A 19,931-nucleotide genomic window follows, 5' to 3' on the forward strand; every position below is an offset into this window, starting at 1 on the left:
CACATGATGGAACAGTATTTTAAACTGGTATGCTATATTCTTACCATGTATGCCTTCAATTATGTTTTACATGCAGTTTAAATTGTTTTTAAGTATGTGGTTTTAATAGAACTGTTATTGAATTGTTTTTAACTTATGTCATATAACATTTTGGCTAAATTTTAGCAGGGACGGGGAAAGAATGACATATGGAAGACTGAAATAGCCAGGAACTCTGATCCACATTCTTATTCACAATTTAGTTGATCTTCAAATGCTCAGGAAACTACATGTCCCAGAATTCATTCTGTCTGGAACACAATTTCACTTGTTCGCAATAGCATACATAGTGCAAGGAGCCATTGGGCATATAGTTTCCAGAGCTCCAGACATGCCTATAGATTAGTCAGATATCTGAACCTCACATGCCCCAAGGTCCCTGACATCTGGGATATTATTGTTTCAACATTCAAGATGTCAGGGGGTAACAGAGGTTTCCCAAGAGCCTTCATGATTTCTGCTGTCAAAGGAGTACCTGTAGTGCAAGGATGGATGTAGGAGGGCAGTAGATTATACAGAGCAGAAAGAAGACATTTAGTATTATTAAATTATCACACAAGGGTGGAAATGGTTCTGTGAACCTGATGTTCCCAGTCCAAAATAACCTCTTCTGTGAGGACAAGGGCACACCTGGTAGACCAAGCCTTGATATATATGCCCTGATGTTTTAGGGACCTATCATTTGAAGCATTTCCAAGGGGAAAATACAGTCTTAAGACCAGGAGCTGGAAAGAATGGGCAAATTGTTCTCTGCTTGGATGGAGATGTTTTGCCCGCTGCTGTGCTCTGCCTTTCCCTGTTTTATGTCTGTCATGCTCCATCTTTGAGGCACCAGACACAAACCAGGTTCCCCTGAAAACAGAAGGTGCTGTACTAGTTCACTTTGTCTGGACATGACTAGACTTTTCCACCATACTCCTCATTTGGCAGCCATGTGCCAGGATTGCCTTCCTGGGTTTTAGGATTATCTTTTTTTTCTTTCTGATTTGGATGCAGGTGGGAGTCTTTAATTTTAGTGCTGATGTACGTCATCTACATTCTCATCATGAAGTAAGTATAATATGTCTTTGTTCATTGTTCAAGGGCATTTTTTAATTGTTTTTTAGAACATTCAGTGGGAGGGAGGATAACTGAGAAAATCAAGAGTGCTGCACAGTAGTATCATTGGGGTGTGTGGGGGATGCGGACTGCACCAGGTGACACCCCAGAAGGGGGTGACACCCAGTCAGGACTCCTACATCATCTTCCATGCTCTGTCTGCCATGCATATCTCTCAGTGCCCTGCGTGTCTCTCCATTCCATACATGCCTCTCCATCACCCACATGAGCATGTCTCTCCCTGCACACATGCACCACTTTATTCCTCTGCACATGCTCTGTCTTCCTAGCACCATCCCATTCTTTTCTTCATCTGCCCTGCCCCTGAAATCCAACCAGAAGTCCTGCCCCCCAGAAGTCCCACTCCCCACAGCTCAAGCCCAAGTTCCATTGTTTGTGTAATCATTTGATTTGGTAAGTGGTAAAAATTTCACTCCATATTCCTTTTCATCACAAATATGAGCTCTTTCCCATCCATTTCCCATGGAAGATTTAGGCCAGGAGCAGCATGTCAATTAATGATGCCCAGATCAACTTCTAGCCAAACTGAGTAGCTTTACCCACGAAGAGCTGAAGCAACCAAACTGGTGGTTATGAGTTATAATGAAGGCCACATCAAAGACCTTGGCCTTATTTCCTTTAGGCTCACATTTTGACATTTCTCTTCAAGATCCCTCCTGAAAAGGTGGAGGTAGCCAGAATGTAGTCAGTTTACTTATGTGAACTCTGCCCCATGTTTTAGTAGTTTTGATGAAAAATGGGGAGGGTGATTATTTGGGGAGTGTTAATAGGCAATTGTTGTTAACTGCTCTGTGGCTTTTTGAAATAAAAAACTGTGTAGACATGTCTTTAAAATAAAACAAATACCTGAGTTCAATTCTTGTGCTTTCTATTTTAAAAAACGAACCTTCTTTAATAAAACTCATAGACTCGATGAAACACCTGGAGTGAAATATAGTTCTGTTAGGAAACCTACCTGTTTGGAAGCTGTTGAACAGAAATCTCTTATTCTCTTTGCATAGGTTTAATGCCAGTCTACAACATATATTTGAAAGGAGGACAAAGAATGCAACAAACATGGTGAATGGATTAGCAAATAACACAGAGATGGATGACAATAGCAATTGTGATGCTACAGTGGTATTATTGAAGAAAGGTAACTGTTCCAGTAAGTTGCAATGCTTGCTTGTAGAATTATGCAACTCAAAAGCCATATTCCAAACAAGATAGGCCACAGTCCAGCTGTCTCATTTGCACTCTCATTTTTAATCATATTACCAATGACTTACAGGGTTTTATTAAAAACAAACAAACAAGACCAATGGTACTTAATTGGTACATAATACCAGGTTGCAAAGAAACACCCAAGATTTCATTTTTAAAAAAAACCTAAAACATCAGTGATATCATAGGAATGGCAGTTTTAAGGAATAAAAACAAACATTCATGAACACTGATGGGTGCAACCAGACCCACAGGACTGGTGGCCATTGTGTCTATTGCAAATCTACCTCCAAAATGACTGAATTTACAAACCACAATAGCAAACAGAAGTATGCTTTGGCCCACTTCACCAGTTGCAATAGCAGTTTAATTGTCTATGCTATACAATGCAAGTGTCCAAAGTTGCATGTGGGAAAGACAATACCTTGCAAAAAAATTATAAGATGATACCTGTTAAAGAGGGATATGTGCTTCCTTGGTAGGTAATTTTTGGATGTTACCATTCTGCAACAGACCTCAAATGTTGGGTTATAGAAAAAACAAAAAGAACAAAAAGAAAACTCTTGAAAAACAAAACAGAGTGGAGTTTAAAATAAAAATCTTTGGTTTCTGGAGGACTAAATGAAGAAAGTGATCTCCTCCCACTTTTGTAAATTCATCCCATCTATTTTTTTTTTCTAGTCGAGTTGCATGCTATGTCCTTGAAGGCTATCTCACTCCCTCTTCTCTCACTCCCCCTCTTCCTGGCCATCTGTAAAATAAAAAAACTGAAGTCTGGTTCTCTAGGTTTTTTTTGTTGGTCCAGCAAATGGAATGAGATTTTCTGCTCCAGAAATTTCTGCTGCTAATTTGATGTATTAGTATGTAAATATACAAATATACAAAAAGCAAAATACAAAAAGTATAATGTATAATGTATAGATATACTATACATTTGTATAGATATACTTATGTGTTGTCCTTTTGATTTTTTAATTTGTCATTTTAATTTTTGTTTGTTTTTACATAATCCCTGAAAAAGGACACCGCAGTATTTCCATAGCATGAAATGTGTTGGGCTTGTTTCAAAATAAAAAATAAAGACCATCTACAGAGCACCTGGAGATGTATCGCCCTCTTTATTCTTATGGACCACATTGGGCAAAAACTCTATTGGCTTAAGCACATTTCCAAAATCAATTCAGTTTCAAGTTGCAAGTTTTATCTTTTACAGCCCCCAAAAGTACATCTATAAAAGTGTTGTGGGTTTTAGAACCAGAGTAGCCTTTAAGTGTTTCTAAATATTAGGGAGAATTATTGGAAATGGTTGTTAAAGATGAAGACATGTTAAGGAACAACCATGTATGGTAGACACTTCAGATATGCGATGATGTGAAAGACCTTTTCTTTCCTACTCTGTTAATTATCTCTAGGAAATTTCCACCGCAAAGCCTCTGTGATCATGGTAGATGAACTGCTGTCTGCATATCCACACCAGCTTTCCTTTTCCGAAGCTGGGCTCCGGATAATGATAACCAGCCACTTTCCTCCCAGAACCCGACTCTCCATGGCCAGTCGCATGTTGATCAATGAGGTACAGTCCATGTTTTGTCCAAATGATGCTCTCCAAGCCTTTCTTTATTTCAGCTGTAAACTGACAAGACCTCTGTACCATTCTGTGTCTCCTCTCAAGGTATTGTTTAGAAGGGTGGGGTGAGTAGCTCAGCGCATTAGAGTTTGGGCTATGATCTTGCCAAGAACCTGAGATTAATTGTATCTCATACTTTTCCTCTTGCTCTCACCTCACTTTGAGTAGCCCACATCTTCATTATGTCAGGGTGGGACAGAGTTGTGTTCTGATTCTGTTTCTCATGTGAATATCCTGAGGGCAATGACTGGTAGACTAAGCAAGTGCCCAAATGAGCCATATTGTGGCTTAGAGCACAAGAGGGAAATCACAGGAAGGCACTGGCAGGGTGGAGGAGGAACTCTGGTCTGAGAGATTAGAAAGATATACCTATAGTGTGTGGAGAAATGAAAAAAAGCAAATCCCCAAGGGACACAGCTAAGTCTTGGCAGGAATTTAGGAATTTAGAAACATCATCCAAAAATAAAATCCTGTTTTGTTTCCAAGACAATGCTGCAAAATTGGTCACTTATGTTACTATATCATAGATGAGGAACAGAGATTACCAACTGACAAAAGGTCACGTCATGAGTTTTCCGTGATCAAGTTCCATTCCGTTTACCAATAACCCTATCGCCAGGTTATTTCTATAGAGAATGCAATGTGTATCTTATAGTGTACTAAATAGTCACATGATAAAATATTGCTTTCCTTCAATGGTGAGATATTTAATTTTTAGAATAAACTACATTCAGACATTGTTATTTGAAGTGCTGTTTAGGAGCCTTTAAAAGTAAGTCTGTAGTCTTTAATAGTTTATTCAGTAGATTTATCAATTAAATTAACTAAATCTCTAGGTAATTAATTAAAACAGTGGTAGTAAAATTTAAGAATACTTTTTTTTTTACTTCTTGAAGCTATTTTCGTTCTTATTAGATAATGTAATGCAGCATGTGAAGGAAAATATGGGATTCTCTTACGAAATGAAAGAAGCATTTTTATTGAGACTTCAGTTATATGCAACTGTGTTTATACTTCATTGATTAATTAATTGATTAGTCAAAACCACGTTGTAGTCAAAGCCAAGTTTTGTACATCAACATTGTTAGTAAAACCTGTAAAACCACAAAGGATGATACTAGTATATCACTTAGGTTAATCAAAATATTTATTGCCAGCATTTAATTTAGGCATTTGAGTTCAAAAATCTCCCTCCCTTTTAGTTTTTGTTTGTTTGTTTGTTTAAAGTACCTGTGTGTTTACATCTTCCACCAGAGGCAGAGACTAATAAACAGCAGAGTGTACACCAATGGAGAATCTGAGGTGGCCATCAAGGTCCCTGTCAAGCACACTGTGGAAAATGGGTCAGGGCCCAGCAATTCTGCTGACAGAGGTGCAAATGGAACTAGAAGAGATGAGGAGGCTGCTGTGACTGGTAATGAAACAGAAAATGAAACTGATGACAATGAAAACAATGAGAATGATGAAGAAGAGGAGGAGGAAGAAGAAGAAGACAACGATGGTCCTTACACACCCTTTGATCCACCATGTAAGGAATTCCTGGATTTCACAAATCTCTTTCTTTGTGTAACATTTCTTTTCCCACTGTTTCAAATAATTCTTGTGATCTCTATCTAGGCAGTTGGCAGGGATCTGTTTCAGATTATCACAGGTTATAAAGCCAGACAAGATAACTGAGGGGTTGGGAATGCCTACATGAGACTCCTCCTGCCCATCACACCTTTTATGCAGTCTAGCTAAAATTCATCTGAAGCACAGAATTTTCTGGCTCCTTTGAATCCTGGTGGTGGGGTGTAGTGAAGAAATACAGTACTCCAATCATGTAACATTTGGAAGTATTGCATTGTGACCAATAGTGATATTTGGTCTTGCAATATAATGTATTTTCCCTTTAAGATAAGAGGCTGTACAATGTATTAACCTTGTTTTATGTTCTAACTATACTTTTACCCTCTAAAACATGATAGGCAATATCACAATTATATGGGTCTTTGAGAAGAGTCAACAAGAGTGCTCACATAGGACAGGATAAGATAAGGGTGGGCTAGAAATCCCATGAGTTGCTGGGACTGGCTTTTCACTGTTTCATGTTTTGGTTCAGAAGTGAGCCAACTTTTCAGTTTTTCATTTATTTTGAAATATGGTATATGCATTTTCCCAACAAGATGCCTTAATTCTGCACTTCCAAACATTTTCATCATTTAGGAGAGTGTTGGGAATGCAGGAAGAAATAAGCTTGGTTCTCTGTTTTCTGCAGCTGGCGTGGTAGAAGTTCTTAAGTGGTTATTTACCTGGCCTCTGTCTTTGCTCTTGTACTTCACGGTGCCCAACTGCAATAAACCTCGCTGGGAGAAGTGGTTCTTGGTTACATTTGCCGCCTCTACAATCTGGATTGCAGCCTTTTCTTACATCATGGTGTGGATGGTATGTACTGGAGCCAAAGAAAGTTAGAGCATCATTAAGTATGCTAGGCATCATGATGTATTAGCAGAACTTGGGGGAAATTACTTTGTTGGGCCACAATTCATACAATTCCTCAGCTAGTATGAGTACTGGCTGAACATGATAACTGGGGGATTCTGGGAGTGGTTCTCCCAAAAAGTAACTTTGCCCAGCTCTGGTTATTAGGACTAACAGGACAAACCTCTCCACTGTACATTTAAGCAACACCCTTTTGAAGGCATTGCAGTTTATGCATTTCTTTTGTCCTTCTGACCTTTCCTGGCTATACTGAGGCCCAGAGCCTCTGCATTTGGAAAGCTCTGATGTCACTCTGTATTGCTAGGTAGGAGATTCCATAAATATGCATAGTTGTGGGATTCATATACGATGAAATTAAAATGCTGTGCCATGGTTATTTGTTTGTTTGTTGGATTTGTATCTTTCTCCCAAAAAGGGACTCAGATTCTTTGCTCAGTAAAGCTCAATTTTGCAACATGTATGTATATGTTAACAGAGCTCAGTTTCTTCATTCTTCATTACAAAATGCAACACCCACCCACCCAACAACAACAAAAGTAAAATATGTCCTATCACCCCTTTGCTTCTAGTTGCTTTTGCTATCCAGAAATTTTAAGGGTTATAGTGAGGCAAAAATAGAACAATTAAATTAGGAAAGATTTTCAAGAGAGGAGCTGAAGACTCACTGGACAAATTTCCCATTAATAAAACTAATTGGAAACATACTTTTTTATCCTTTGGATCAATGATTGAAAACTTACTCTATAAATGTCATATCATAAAGTTATCAAAGGAGAAGTGTCAGAGTATGTCTCCACATAGCCTGAGTGGTGGGCCTCCTGTTAGTCTATAAACAGATCTTTCATTTTTCCCACTAGAGAATCATCTTCAAGAGTGACAGGTCCTTGTTCCCAGCAAATGCTAGCTATGCAGACAGAACTCCTCCCACAGTATTTCTCCTTTTTAAAAATCCTAGGTGCCATTGTGATGATGATTACTTAAATGTTTACTAAGTAAACATTTTTAACTATAACAACATACTAGATGCCCAAGGTTTGGAAACTGGGATTTAAAGTCAGAAGATTGCTTGAAGCATTGCGGGGGGAAAGAGAATGATCGCAGGGATGTAGTTCTTCACTAATTTCATTTTCAAAGGAAGCAAAAAGTAATTGTAGCCATTTTTTTTTCGCTGCAAGAAACACTTTGAAAACAATGTAGTTTTCAAAGACTAGTTGCATTTAGGGAATTATTCTGTGAAAAATTCACATGTGGTTGTTCTGGGCAGATAAGAGCATTTAATGCATAATAAACAACACTTTCTGTGCAGATAATAGTATTATTATTTTATATGCAAAAATAATGCTCCATCCTGCACAAAAAATGCTGTTCTCTGTGAAAAATAACCATGTTCAAATATTGTGTAGCATAAGCCCTAACTGCAAAGATTCCCTTCAGTTCAAGGTTCTCCTTGTCAGGTTTCAGGAAATTCAAGAATGCTTTTTGGCCATTTTCCAAATATTTTCCAATATTCTTTCCAGTCTAAAAGAAAGAAAGGAAATCAAACACAGGATTTGGGGCTGGGTGTATGTGTCACTGACAGGTCAAGTGCTAGAACTAATAGAACTCATCTTGCTACAGGAAAACCTACAATGGTTTCTGGGGTAGGTAAATTTGTATGTACTATAAATGAACTTTAGCAGCCTGACAGTTTGTTTCAATTCTGCAGGTTACAATAATTGGCTACACTTTAGGTATTCCTGATGTGATCATGGGAATAACATTTCTGGCAGCTGGAACCAGTGTCCCGGACTGCATGGCAAGCCTTATTGTAGCAAGACAAGGTAGGTTTGTATTATGTTAGAATGTGGATGTTGAATTCCTGTTGAAGGTCTTTCAGAGAAAATCAATACTTTTGCCTTAAGGTAAAATAACCAACGAATGTGAGAAAACAGAACATGTGCTCCCATTGTCATGCAAGGGGGACACTGTTCAGATGCTATTAAACACTCTGCATTCCACCCAGAGAGAGACAGGGATTGGGCTCCAAGGTAGCATTTTCCCTCAGAATAGGTAGAAGATTTGAATGAATGGAGGGCTTAGATTTGCTAATTTCAGTGTCTCAATTGCACTGCAGAATTGAACCTGTTTCATATGCATTTAGTAAGCATCCATTCATATACTTACTAAGTATAGTGCAACGAGTTAGAAAAACATTTCTCTAGACTAGATTCAGAATAAAACTTCAGATTAGATTCATTCTCAGATAATGAAACTGATGAGAACTGAGGGGCAAAATAGACCACCCCTTTGCGCCGCCATCTGGGCAGCTTCAGAGCTTGGCGTTTTGATGTCACACATTCTGAAGCCACCTGGAATCCGGCTTCCATCTGCCCAGCTTCCCACATGGGGGTCAGCTTCCGGGCATCTTGGGGGGGGGGGTGTGTGGTGGTTACACACTGCAAGCCCTCAACATGTTGGGAAGCCTCCACAGGTTCGTGGAAGAGTCACTAAAGCCAAGGCAGCTTTTCCACAGCCAAAAAAGTAGCGGTTGAAAACTGTTCCTTTTCCAGCTGACACCATGGTGGATTGGGACTGCAGTGTGCAGCTGCCACAGTCCCAATCCATTTTCAAGTGGGGCAGCTTCACACCACCCCATTCGGGCCATTTATTTCGGCCCTGAGTTAACTGTGGGTTTGTTTTTTTCTAGCTGACTGTTTTTGTGACCCACAAGCCCTTCTTTTTCACTTGGCATTCTTCAGCTTTGTACCAAATTAGGGGTCGGGGGGCCCTTAGCTCCCAAAAGCAAAGAAACAAAAAAAAAAAAAAAAGCCCTTGGGAAACCTGGTTCATCCAATTCTGAGAGGAAAGAAAGTCCCCTGTGCCATTAGAAGTTCTCTATTCATAAGGCAGGGGAGTTCTGTCATAAAACCTTTTATGTAAATGAATGACGTGGCTACATGTGACTTTATTTCTAGCATCCAATTACTAAGGGTATATTAAAGAATTGGAAAAGGTGCAGAAAATAGGGAATTGTAACTTATGTGGTTATGAGGCATGGCTAAAGCATCTGAGGGTTTTGTGTTTAGAAAATACAAGAGAAAAACAACGTAAGGGTGGAATAGTATGAGAGAGAGATTTTTAATCTCTCTCTTACTTGCAACACTAGAACTCAAGGCCATCCATTAAAGTCTATTGGCTGTAGTTTCAACCAACAAAGGAAAGTAATTTGTCATATTGTGCATTATCTTAGGAAATTTGGTGGCACAAGATGTAGTGGTGCTAACTCACTTGCAAACGGGATTTAAACATACAGTATTTACAGAGGAGAGCTCTGCCAGTGGATATTGATCCTGACAGTAACATCTGTATTCAGATGGAATGCAGCTTTTACATATGTGCTGCTAGCAAGCAGAACACTGTGAATAGTTGCCCTTGTGGCACAATGGTTAAATGTCTGTACTGCAGCCACTCACTAACAAATCATAAGGTTGTGAATTCAATACCAGCACCAGCCAAGGGCTGAGGCTTGACTCAGGCTTGACTTGGATCCTTATGAGGTCACTAAAATGAGTACCCAGCTTGTTGGGGGCAATTATCTTACACATTGTAAACCACTTAGGGAGTGCTTAAGTGCACTGATAAGTGGTATAGAAATGCTATTGCTGTTGCTATTTTTGCCTTTCTTATGAGCATCTTGAAAGCAACTGGTTGGCTGCTGTGGGAAACAGAGTGCTATACAAAAAGAATCTTTATATGGTTCTGACTTTTGTTAGCCAGCATTTTTATTCAGGACAGTAACACAGTAGGCCATCCATCCATGACTTTACAAGAGATTCTACATCCATGGATTCAACCATCCACATTTGAAAATGTTCCAAAGTTTTTTTCCAAAAAGCAAACTTTTATTTTTTGCCATTTTATATAAGGAACACAGTTTTATTACCCCATTGTATATAATGGGACTTGAATACCAACAGATTTTGGTATCCATGAGTGGGTCCTGGAACCAAACCCCCAGATACCAAGGGCCCTCTGTACTGACAATGAAGAGAGAAAGATGGGGCATTGTTTGCTGTTGGTCTGGTTTTCTAATCATAAGCATGATTCAGTCATCTCCATAGGTTTCCTGACTTTTGGTGCAAAGAACCCTAGAAATGAGATCGCTGAGGACAGGCAGAGAGCAGTTCTGTAGCTATTTGTTGAGTTGTTTCCCTCTTTCTAGATCAGTGTGGCCAGGTTTGGATTACACTCGTCCCTCCACATATGCAGCTTTGATTTTTACAGATTTGATTATTCACAGATTTTATTAATACAGTATTTTCTCTCTAGAAATATCTAGGTCCTCCAGCGCAACTCTGTGGTCAACTTTAACCAAATGTTGCACTGAAGGACCTAGAGATTCCTAGTAAGGACATTCCATTAGGCATTTGTAACTCCTCCAGTGCAATTCTGTGGTCAATGTCTGGCAGATGTTGACCACAGAGTTCAACTGAAGGACCTAGAGATTCCTAGAGAGATGTTCTCTCAGGTAAAAACATAGTGTTTTTGTTATTTGCAGTTTTTCCACATTCACAGGGGTCTTGTGCCCCGAATCCCAGTGAATGTGAAAGGATGAGTGTATATTTGATCCCTTCCAGCTTAATGGCTTTGATTATGACTTTGAAACTGTATGCTTCTGTGATAAGATTTTAAGACTGGCATATACTCCAACTGAAATACAGTTATGGATGTTTAAAATTATTGAATCCAGTGAGCAAAGCAAACTGGTGTGGAATGTTTTGCTTGGGCAGCACACAACATTTGTGCGAACAAACAGCCAAGCCATAGAATCATAGAGTTGGAAGAGACCACAAGGGTCAGCCATGATCATGGAAGATTTCATATAGATAAATATTGAACTTCTTACTGTGAAGTAGTGAACCTTCATGTATTAGAAAAGAAGAAGGAGCAAGGCAAGTGTAATAAGATAGGATTTATAATTTTACAAAGAATATAAAATTAATAACTCAAGGTGAAACAGTCTTGCTGTATGAGCTTTGCTCTGTAATAATTCTGAATTACTGTGATTCTTTGTTTCTGCAGGAATGGGTGACATGGCTGTGTCAAACTCCATTGGGAGCAATGTTTTTGACATTCTGATTGGTCTTGGCCTTCCATGGTCTCTGCAGACACTGGCGATAAACTATGGCTCCTCTGTAAGTCATTTGTTTAGCTGAACTCTGTTTTCTTGGATGCACATTTCTTTTTCATGTTAACAAATTCTCCAGAGGTTTTTGAGTGAGGTGTGCATAGAGGTTGCCATATGAGTGCATAGATTACTATTTAAAAATATAAAATCAGTAAGAAGATATCCATTATCAGATTCTGTTGGCACTGGATAGTGTACTACTTATTGAGTAATACAGGACTCTTGGTCATGAAGATGAGCTCAATATAACTTGTAAGTCTTCATCTCATATAAGCAGAAATTGCTATAAAATATTTTCCCCCTTCTTTTGGATTGACATGGCAGCAGCTATGTATATTGAAAATATCTAGATTACCACATCATGTTATCCGGTCAATGTATTTAGTGAGCAGTTGATGATAATTCATTTCTAATTATGTATATGTATAATGAAACTGAACACTTCTCCTGTATTAAGGAACAGATTGAAATGAACAATGAATTCGTATAGTTGTCTAATGATGTAAATGTGGAAGGGTTTGTAAATATTTTAGAGCAATGGTGGGTAACTGGCTATTGTTGGATATTGTTGGTGATGGTGAAGGAGGAGGAAGCATCCAAACTATTGCCACACTTCCTTTATCAGTTGTACGCTGATAAAGATTATACAATGCAGTCTTAGCTGTTAGGCCGAACCAGAAGTCATTCATACATTTGTATGATCTATTCCCCCTTGTATTGGAATATTTGCATGGAACTCTGCTTCTACCTGACCCTAGCTGAACTTAGGAAAATGCATCTAGAATTTGGAAAGCTTCTTCCGCCAGAACCATTCCAGCTGGTTGTTGTGCAGCTTCATTATATATTGGTATGGAAGAGTTGCAACTGGGATCTTCATATTTTCTGTTTCCCTCCCTGCTCTTTTCTCTTTTAGTATCACATGGTTCATGATAAGCCACTGTTTCTCAATATAAATTGCCTTGTGTGCTTTGGCAGAACATAAATACATAAATGTAGTCAGTAAATAAGTAAGTGCATTGCAACCATGAAATTTGTTTACGAGTGGGAGGAATCTCCCTTCCTGAAAACTTTTCCTGAAGTGGCTAGACAGCCTCAATCAGGACTGGCTTGTTTAGGGATAATTAGGCATCATTAGTCATAGAATGAATCCAGTCTGTCAGAAACCACCTGGATGTTAATTCATTCTACGTCTAATGGAATGCATTAAGGAGGACTAGGACTAAAGAGTGTCTGAAGCTTTTTAGCATGTGCAGCTGAGAGAGTATAATTGATAGTGAATCTATTAAATAGGCAGTGCTTAGAATTTTATATGCTAAAAACCACAGTATGTGTTCATGCTTACCACTTAGAAGCTCTGAATGCTTGGTGGTAATTGTGTGAAACCACAGGACCACAGAAAGTTGTAAATGACAGGAGGGAGTTATTCGCAATCAGGCAATACATGCTGTGTGTTGGGGGAATTCATGGGGGGAGCTAGGAGTCTGGACCCCTTTGCCCAGCTCCCCTTGGTGACACAGGGACCCTGGTCCATTGTCCCACCTTGTTTTTCCCTCTTTGTGTAGTCACCTGGGGCTTTTATGACTTTTTCTTGGAAGCATCTGCAAGCTTTAGCACATCAACCCAACTGGCATCTCATTGAACAATTGCTTTTCAGGGTCTCTGCTACCATCACACCATTAACCTTTTCTTTATTGGGGGGGGGGGAACTAACCCCTCAGTGTGTTGCCTAGATAATGGGAGATCTCAGTGTCACAACAGGAAGCCTCCACTCATATAGGCCACTACAGGGTAGGCGTAATCCCTAAGTGCTGTAAGTGGGACCCTTTGCTAGCTGGAATTAGCCAGATTGCACATTAACATATGTGGACTTCCTTGTCCTATTTGTCCTCTGCTTCTCTGCACCCAACCTTAACTCACTTCCAGGGACTTTCCCCCATGAGTTGGCAGGATTCCATACTTAATCAGTTTGTTGATTGAAATATCATGGGAGGAGGCTTATCAAACGCCCTGCTGAAATCCAGATAAATGACATCCACAGCTAAACTAATGACCTGATTTTGTTTTAGGTATAAGATTAGTTTGACAGGATTTTGTATGATCAATTCTTCCCATGTTCTATCCAGGAAGTCCTGTTTTCTGCGACCTTGAAGAGACTCAATACATAGCTGTAGTGCATTGACCTGCTCTTCCAAGAGAGCTACCGATTTGCACATGCTGCAGGTGTAGTTGCTGATATTTTCTGGCAAGAAGACAAACATTGTACATATATAGCAGCAAAGAATTACGGATCCTTCTGCCTCCACCTTTGCAGTTATTTCTCTCCCCTTGCTCCCTTCTTTACAGAGTCCCATTGCTTCTTGGTTTTTCCCATATTCCTTGAAACTTTCTTCCAAGGTAGCTCTGCTGTTCTTATGAAGTTTAGTTGGATCAACCCAGTTGCTCCAGGACTGCCCCAGCATCACCTCTGAGCTAGGCAGGTACCTGCACTCCCTAACTGGTAGCATGTACTGGAGAAGAACATGAGGGCAGTGTGGCTGGCACATAATTATACCAGAGAAGTCTTGTGTGTTTTCCCCTTTTTCATCTCTCCCTGACTCTTTGTGTGTGTGTGTGTGTTGTGTTTATAACAGAAATGTGCACAAACATCTGTTTTAATGAGATCATTAAATATAATTAGAAAGGTATTGCTTTTCCAAGCAGGGAGACGAAATGTAGAATACTAGATCTTTTCCATTTCTCGCAGCCCATCTCTGTTACTGATCCTTTCTCTGTCACAAATGAGCCACCTCAGGAACTTTCTGAATCCTTCTACCACTCCAGCCCCCTCAAGATTGTATGTTCTGCAATGTTCTGTATTTCAATATGTATAGATGAACATACCATGTGTGTGTGTGTGTGTGTGTGTGTATGTGTGTGTGTGTGTGTGTTCAGCATAACACAAAATCTCCACAATTATCGTTCTACATGATCGCAGCTGTTTTCAGATAAAATGCCTTTTATAGACCATGACCTTTAATAAATTACAAAATTGTTGTTTCAAGTTGTCCATCAGAGTAGAGACACTAAATAGGAAGTAAGTGTTGGCTTGGCCTCAAGATCCATAGTATTACCAGCATCAGGGATCAGAAATATGCTTGCATTTGTGGCAACAAAGAATGCTTTTACATATACAGAATCTGCAGCAAAATTTCTTTTGGTGATACAACTGGTTCCTTGTCTTCTCCTGTGCCCATTACTACAACAGAAGTGGGGGGGGGGGAATTGTGCCACTGTTGTATTTTCTGGCTTTTTCCCCCCTTTGCAGATACTGTTGCATTTAAGCTTTTCTGTGCAAGTGGCACATCAAAGGAGGCTGGGTGAGCTACAGGGATATTGCAGTGTGTACATAGGAAGTGATACTACTTTAATAAGTGGGGAAAGCCTCTTGGTTATGGCTGATACTTTCAGTGGGCTTCTACTATTCTTCATTTGGTGGAAGAATGTGTATGCTGTCTTTTTCCATCATTGTGATCATGACCTCTTAGATGAAATATGAGCATGGTTGTCCATTGAGGTATTCCTGCATCATAAGTGCATACTGGATGGGAGCATATTCTTTCCTCACAGTAGGAGAAATGCTCAGTCGGTGACAGAGATCGAAGTCCAAAACACACTGCAGAAATAATCCAGTTTGAGATGGCTTTAACTCCCCTGGCTTAGTGCTATGAAATCCTGGGAACTGTAGTTTATTGTGGCACCAGAGCTCTTTTACAGAGACAGCTGAATGTCTCACAAAACTACAGTTCTCATAATTTCCTAGCTCTGAGCCAGGGCAGTTAAAGTGGTGTCAAACTGGATTATTTCTGCAGTGTGTTTTGGACCAGAGTGTTCCTTGCATGTGACATCTGGAATCCAAAAGGTCTGGTGGTCTTATGGAAGAGTAAAAACTAAAAGAACTTTGTCCAAGCTACCATCAGGAGAGAAAGCTTTTCCCTCTGTATAGAATGTAACTTCCCAATCAGGGCCCAGAGAGGCACAGTCTATTTGTTTATGAGTGGGAGGTAATAGCCTGTGTTTTTAGCCATTTTTCTTTAGCACCACCACTCCCCTTAACTTCTCTGTCAGAAGTCAAATGGTGGAGAAGTTAACTGAAGAGTTAGCTGAAGAGAACCACAGCATGCAATCTAGGTAGCAGTGTCTATTGCAGACAGCAGGAGGCAGTACTGCAATGTAGTTCAATCCATTTGTTTTCCCCATGAGTTCATCTTTGTGTATATGGACATTTTTTCCTCCCTTCATGGATTTTTCGGCTGTGATGTGAACTGCTGTGTTTAATTCTACTGCCTTTGCGCCCGACGTGGCACAACTGAGGCATGTCAAGCACACCTTACTAACACTTCAACTCAAGGTTAATTGCCTCTTTATTTGTCAGTTGTAGGAGAAATGTGCCAACACAATTTTCTCTCTCTTCCCCCCTTTTTGTCTTTGCCCAGTGAGATCTGGTCTTTGTTCCAGGAAATACAGCTGTGATGTCTATTGTGGGCAGCCGAGCTTCCTGACAAAGTGCATTCCACCCAAAGCTACAAAGCTTGCCTAGTGTCCTGGAGAATGTTCCCCAGGGAATTTTCCTCCAAGGGAAATCAGTCCTTTTTGTTTATTTAAAAGACTTTAAGATCTGACAGTCTGGCATAGCCACAAAAAACAGTGTCTTCAGGTTTATAGCTGCCCTAGGCAAATTAAAACCCTTCCTCTCCCCCCCCCCCCACTTGTTTGCTCAGTACCAGAGCAGTTCATCAAATAATAAAGTTGGCCAGAATACTTTTTCTTAAATCTATTTTAAGTGCCTTGTCCTTAAACAAGCTCCCTTTTAACAGGGCACTAGCGCTAGTATTGTCTGCTTTGAAAAGCTATGGTTCTCCAGGGTGTCAGGATCTTGGGAGTTTATCACACGGGAGGCTAAGTGCCTAAATCCCATTCAAAAATGGGATATAAATCCAGGAAAAATCCTGTAAAAGCAGGATCATTTTCACACTCATGAGGGGCACTGAGCATTAACGCAAAAATAAACTGCACAGAAAGTGGACAAAATAAGCCATTGTTTTACTTTTGGGAGAATCCCGAAAGTAAAAAGCAGCCAATTTTGTCCACTTTCTGTGCAATTTATTTTTTTTTGTGTTAATTCTCAATGCCCACACTTAGTGTGAAAACAATCCCACTTTTGCAGGATGTTTTCTCTTTCTGTATGCAGTAATGTGCAATGACATATGAAAATGATCCCACTTTTACAGGATTTCTCTGTATTAAATCCCATTTCTGCACAGGAAAAACCCCATGTGATAAACTCCTTAGTGTCTTTCCCATCACTTCACCCTTTTAAATGGATGGGTGGAAAGTATCCCCTCTAAAGAAGGTATGAAATAAGGAATGCAGAAGGGGTGAAGTGGTGGAAAATGAGACTATTGGTCTCCAGTAAGAATTCTCCTCCCTTCACATTTTTTTCCTTCAGTCCCCAGATTTATAGCACTTCAGTAACTTCAAACTTCCACTATATGTTCAGAATAAGAGTTAAGCTTCCAAAGAAAAGTAGAAGGCAAAGTTACCAAGGAGATGTGGACACGGCTAATATAAAAGTTCTAAGTGTGAATTCTTTTCAGTGTCTCACTCTCTGCAATGCTAGAAATTTGGGAACTAAAAGAAAATTTCATGAGGGGTTAAGAATTTGCATTTGGAGGCCCCACACACACACACACACATACACATAGCTGCATTGCTGAGGACATGGTTTCCAAAATCACCAGTAGAGGGATCATCGTTTTCCCTAGAATGCAGAAATTGTTCCAGAAGATGAGATAACAAAGCAACTATCTGAGTATCCCAGGAAAAGTGCAAACTCTCATCTGTAGAGCTGAGCTTGGCAGTCCTGGGATCCTTCCTCTGAAAGTGGTGGTCCATCTCTTTCCTCTGTGGCTGAGCTAGTCCTACAGAGGAAGCACCCAAAGAAACTGAATCTGATTTTTCCTTGAACAGCCATCTGTTCATCACTTGATGATTGCAACATTCACTTATGGCTTGCATGTGTGAATGAGCTACTGCAGATAAAACAGTCATCTCCAACACAATGTGTTTCAGGGTGCCATGGTCCCACATTACATTGAGGGATTGGATTTTTCCTCTACAGTTCAAACTAAAACACAGGCCAGATTCACCACTCGACTGCGGTAGAAGCCACCAACTGTTACTGGGGAGGAGGATAAAGAAGAAAGGATGCTTGTCAACCTCTAAGCATGTCTTTGAATGGATCTTGAGAGCAGATGCGGTAGAGAATACATTTGTACTCAAGATATAATGTTCTGTAATTCACTTTGTAAACTACACTGGAGGAATTCATGATACTTACTATATTTCTATGTACATACCTCATTACCATAAAAGTCAAATGGGAGCAGATTTCAATGAGCCAGTAATCATAGACTGTTCAGATGTAGGAATCATATTTAACCCTAACTATCAAGGTACATGAAAAGAGGTTCCACCTAAATATTAGGAAGTACTTCCTGACAGTAAAAGCTATTCAATAGTGGGATACTCTGCCTCGGAGAGTGGTGACATCCCCTTTTTTGGAAGTTGTAAACAGAGGCTGGATGGCCATCTGTTGGAGGTGCTTTGATAGTGTCTTCCTGCATGGCAGGAGGTTGGAGTGGGTGGCCCTTGGGGTCTCTTCCAACTCCATGATTCTATGATCAACACAGACTCTGTTTTCCATTTGTTACCATATGCTTCTTTACATGCGTAGCTGCTCTATATTTGCTGCCAGTATGTTACTTTTTAAAACCTACTAAGAAAGTCAACTGATGATCAAACATGCAGTACTATTTACTGAGTTGCCACCATAGTAAATCACTTTGATGCAGAAAATTTTGATTTGATTTGCTTGCTAGACTAAGAACAATTTTACTAAGGGAAAAAGTCCAGCTGTCGAACAAACAAGAGACACATTGTTAGTGGTGCCTGAACTTTTATCCTCAGAGTTATTCTGTGGTGACAGATGAATGCTTTTTCTCTCCTCTTTCTGTACATCTGTCAACCCAGCTGAGCAACCAAGATCTGGAACGCATCCCATCACCTTTAGAAGAACAGTGTTCTACTCTGGACCCTCAGAACAAATGGCAGCCTGCCATTCCAAATACTCTTGTACTCTAACCAAACAAAAACAAGCCGTCCAATATGAGATGATGTAGCTTCTAAAAGTGCTTCTGAAAACAATTGCGTTTCTTGTAAATCGACTTGCTAAATATACAACTCCATCAGTAATCGCACAAACAGACTTAATGTAGAACTATTTAAGACAGGAAGCAAGCAATAATTTTTAGAGGGTTGAAAGTTGTTTGAGCGACAATTCACTTACCAAAGTTGACCATACTGTCTAGTCATACTGTCATAATCTTTTTCTGGTCATACTGTCATAATCTTCACAGAAATAGGTTTGGCTGGTTCTTGGGGGGGTGGGTTTATCAATGTTCTGATAATCCAGAAGCAGAGGGGGGAAAGTTTACATATCACCAGCAGTAAACCCTCTTTCAGGACACCTTCAGCTCTGAAAAGCTACCACCAGATCTGCCAGTAGTCTCAATGTGCCCTTTTATGTGCCTTTATTTCTACCACATAGTATGAACCAGCTCCTAGTTATTTACATCTTCATATCATATACATATGGTGGTGGTGGTTGTGTGCCTATAAGACATTTCTGACTTATGGTGATCCCTAAGACGAACCTTTCATGGGGTTTTCTTGGCAAGAGTTGCTCAGAGGGGGTTTGCCATTGCCTTCCCCAAGGCTGAGAGCATGTGACTTACCCAAAGTCACCCAGTGAGTTTCATGGCCAAGCCTGGAATCAAACCCTGATCTCCAGAGTCATAGTCCAACACTCAAATCACTACACCATGCTGGCTGTCTATATACCTATGAAGCCAAGTGCTAAAATATCCAAATATTTTACTTCTGAAGGTGAAGATAGATAAGACTCTTGCAGACTGAATGCCTGTGGAGAAGGGCATGGCTAAGAGCCATTTGCCCAAATTCTGTATTTTAAAAATCTATTAAAGACTCATCATTGCTGCACCCAAAATATTTGCTAGCATTCCACCATTATCATTATACTTACTTAATACTTACAGAAAATTGATGTAACATTTGTCTGACAATGCAGTCCTATATATATCAACTCAAAAGTAATTCCCATGAGAAAGTTGGTTAGGATTACAGCCAAAGAGATTGATCTGCTAATTAAAATGTCTCTGCCATGAACTCAGGACCTTT

At 39.8% G+C, this 19,931-nt stretch overlaps 1 protein-coding gene across 4 annotated transcripts in view; it reads left to right on the plus strand.

Annotated features, from left to right (window-relative positions):
• The window catches only part of SLC24A3 (solute carrier family 24 member 3), a 201,524-nt gene that overhangs the window by 168,014 nt on the left and 13,579 nt on the right, over positions 1-19,931 (plus strand). For 3 of the 4 annotated variants that reach the window (XM_042465485.1, XM_042465488.1, XM_042465487.1), the window contains 7 exons: positions 1,036-1,089; positions 2,160-2,305; positions 3,774-3,934; positions 5,243-5,516; positions 6,246-6,412; positions 8,175-8,289; positions 11,531-11,643. In XM_042465485.1, coding sequence (XP_042321419.1) covers positions 1,036-1,089; positions 2,160-2,305; positions 3,774-3,934; positions 5,243-5,516; positions 6,246-6,412; positions 8,175-8,289; positions 11,531-11,643 — 1,030 coding nt within the window. The remainder of the gene's footprint in view (positions 1-1,035; positions 1,090-2,159; positions 2,306-3,773; positions 3,935-5,242; positions 5,517-6,245; positions 6,413-8,174; positions 8,290-11,530; positions 11,644-19,931) is intronic. The other variant, XM_042465486.1, reaches the window with a different exon arrangement.

Source organism: Sceloporus undulatus, chromosome 4 (assembly GCF_019175285.1).
Source record: "Sceloporus undulatus isolate JIND9_A2432 ecotype Alabama chromosome 4, SceUnd_v1.1, whole genome shotgun sequence".
NCBI lineage: Eukaryota > Metazoa > Chordata > Lepidosauria > Squamata > Phrynosomatidae > Sceloporus > Sceloporus undulatus.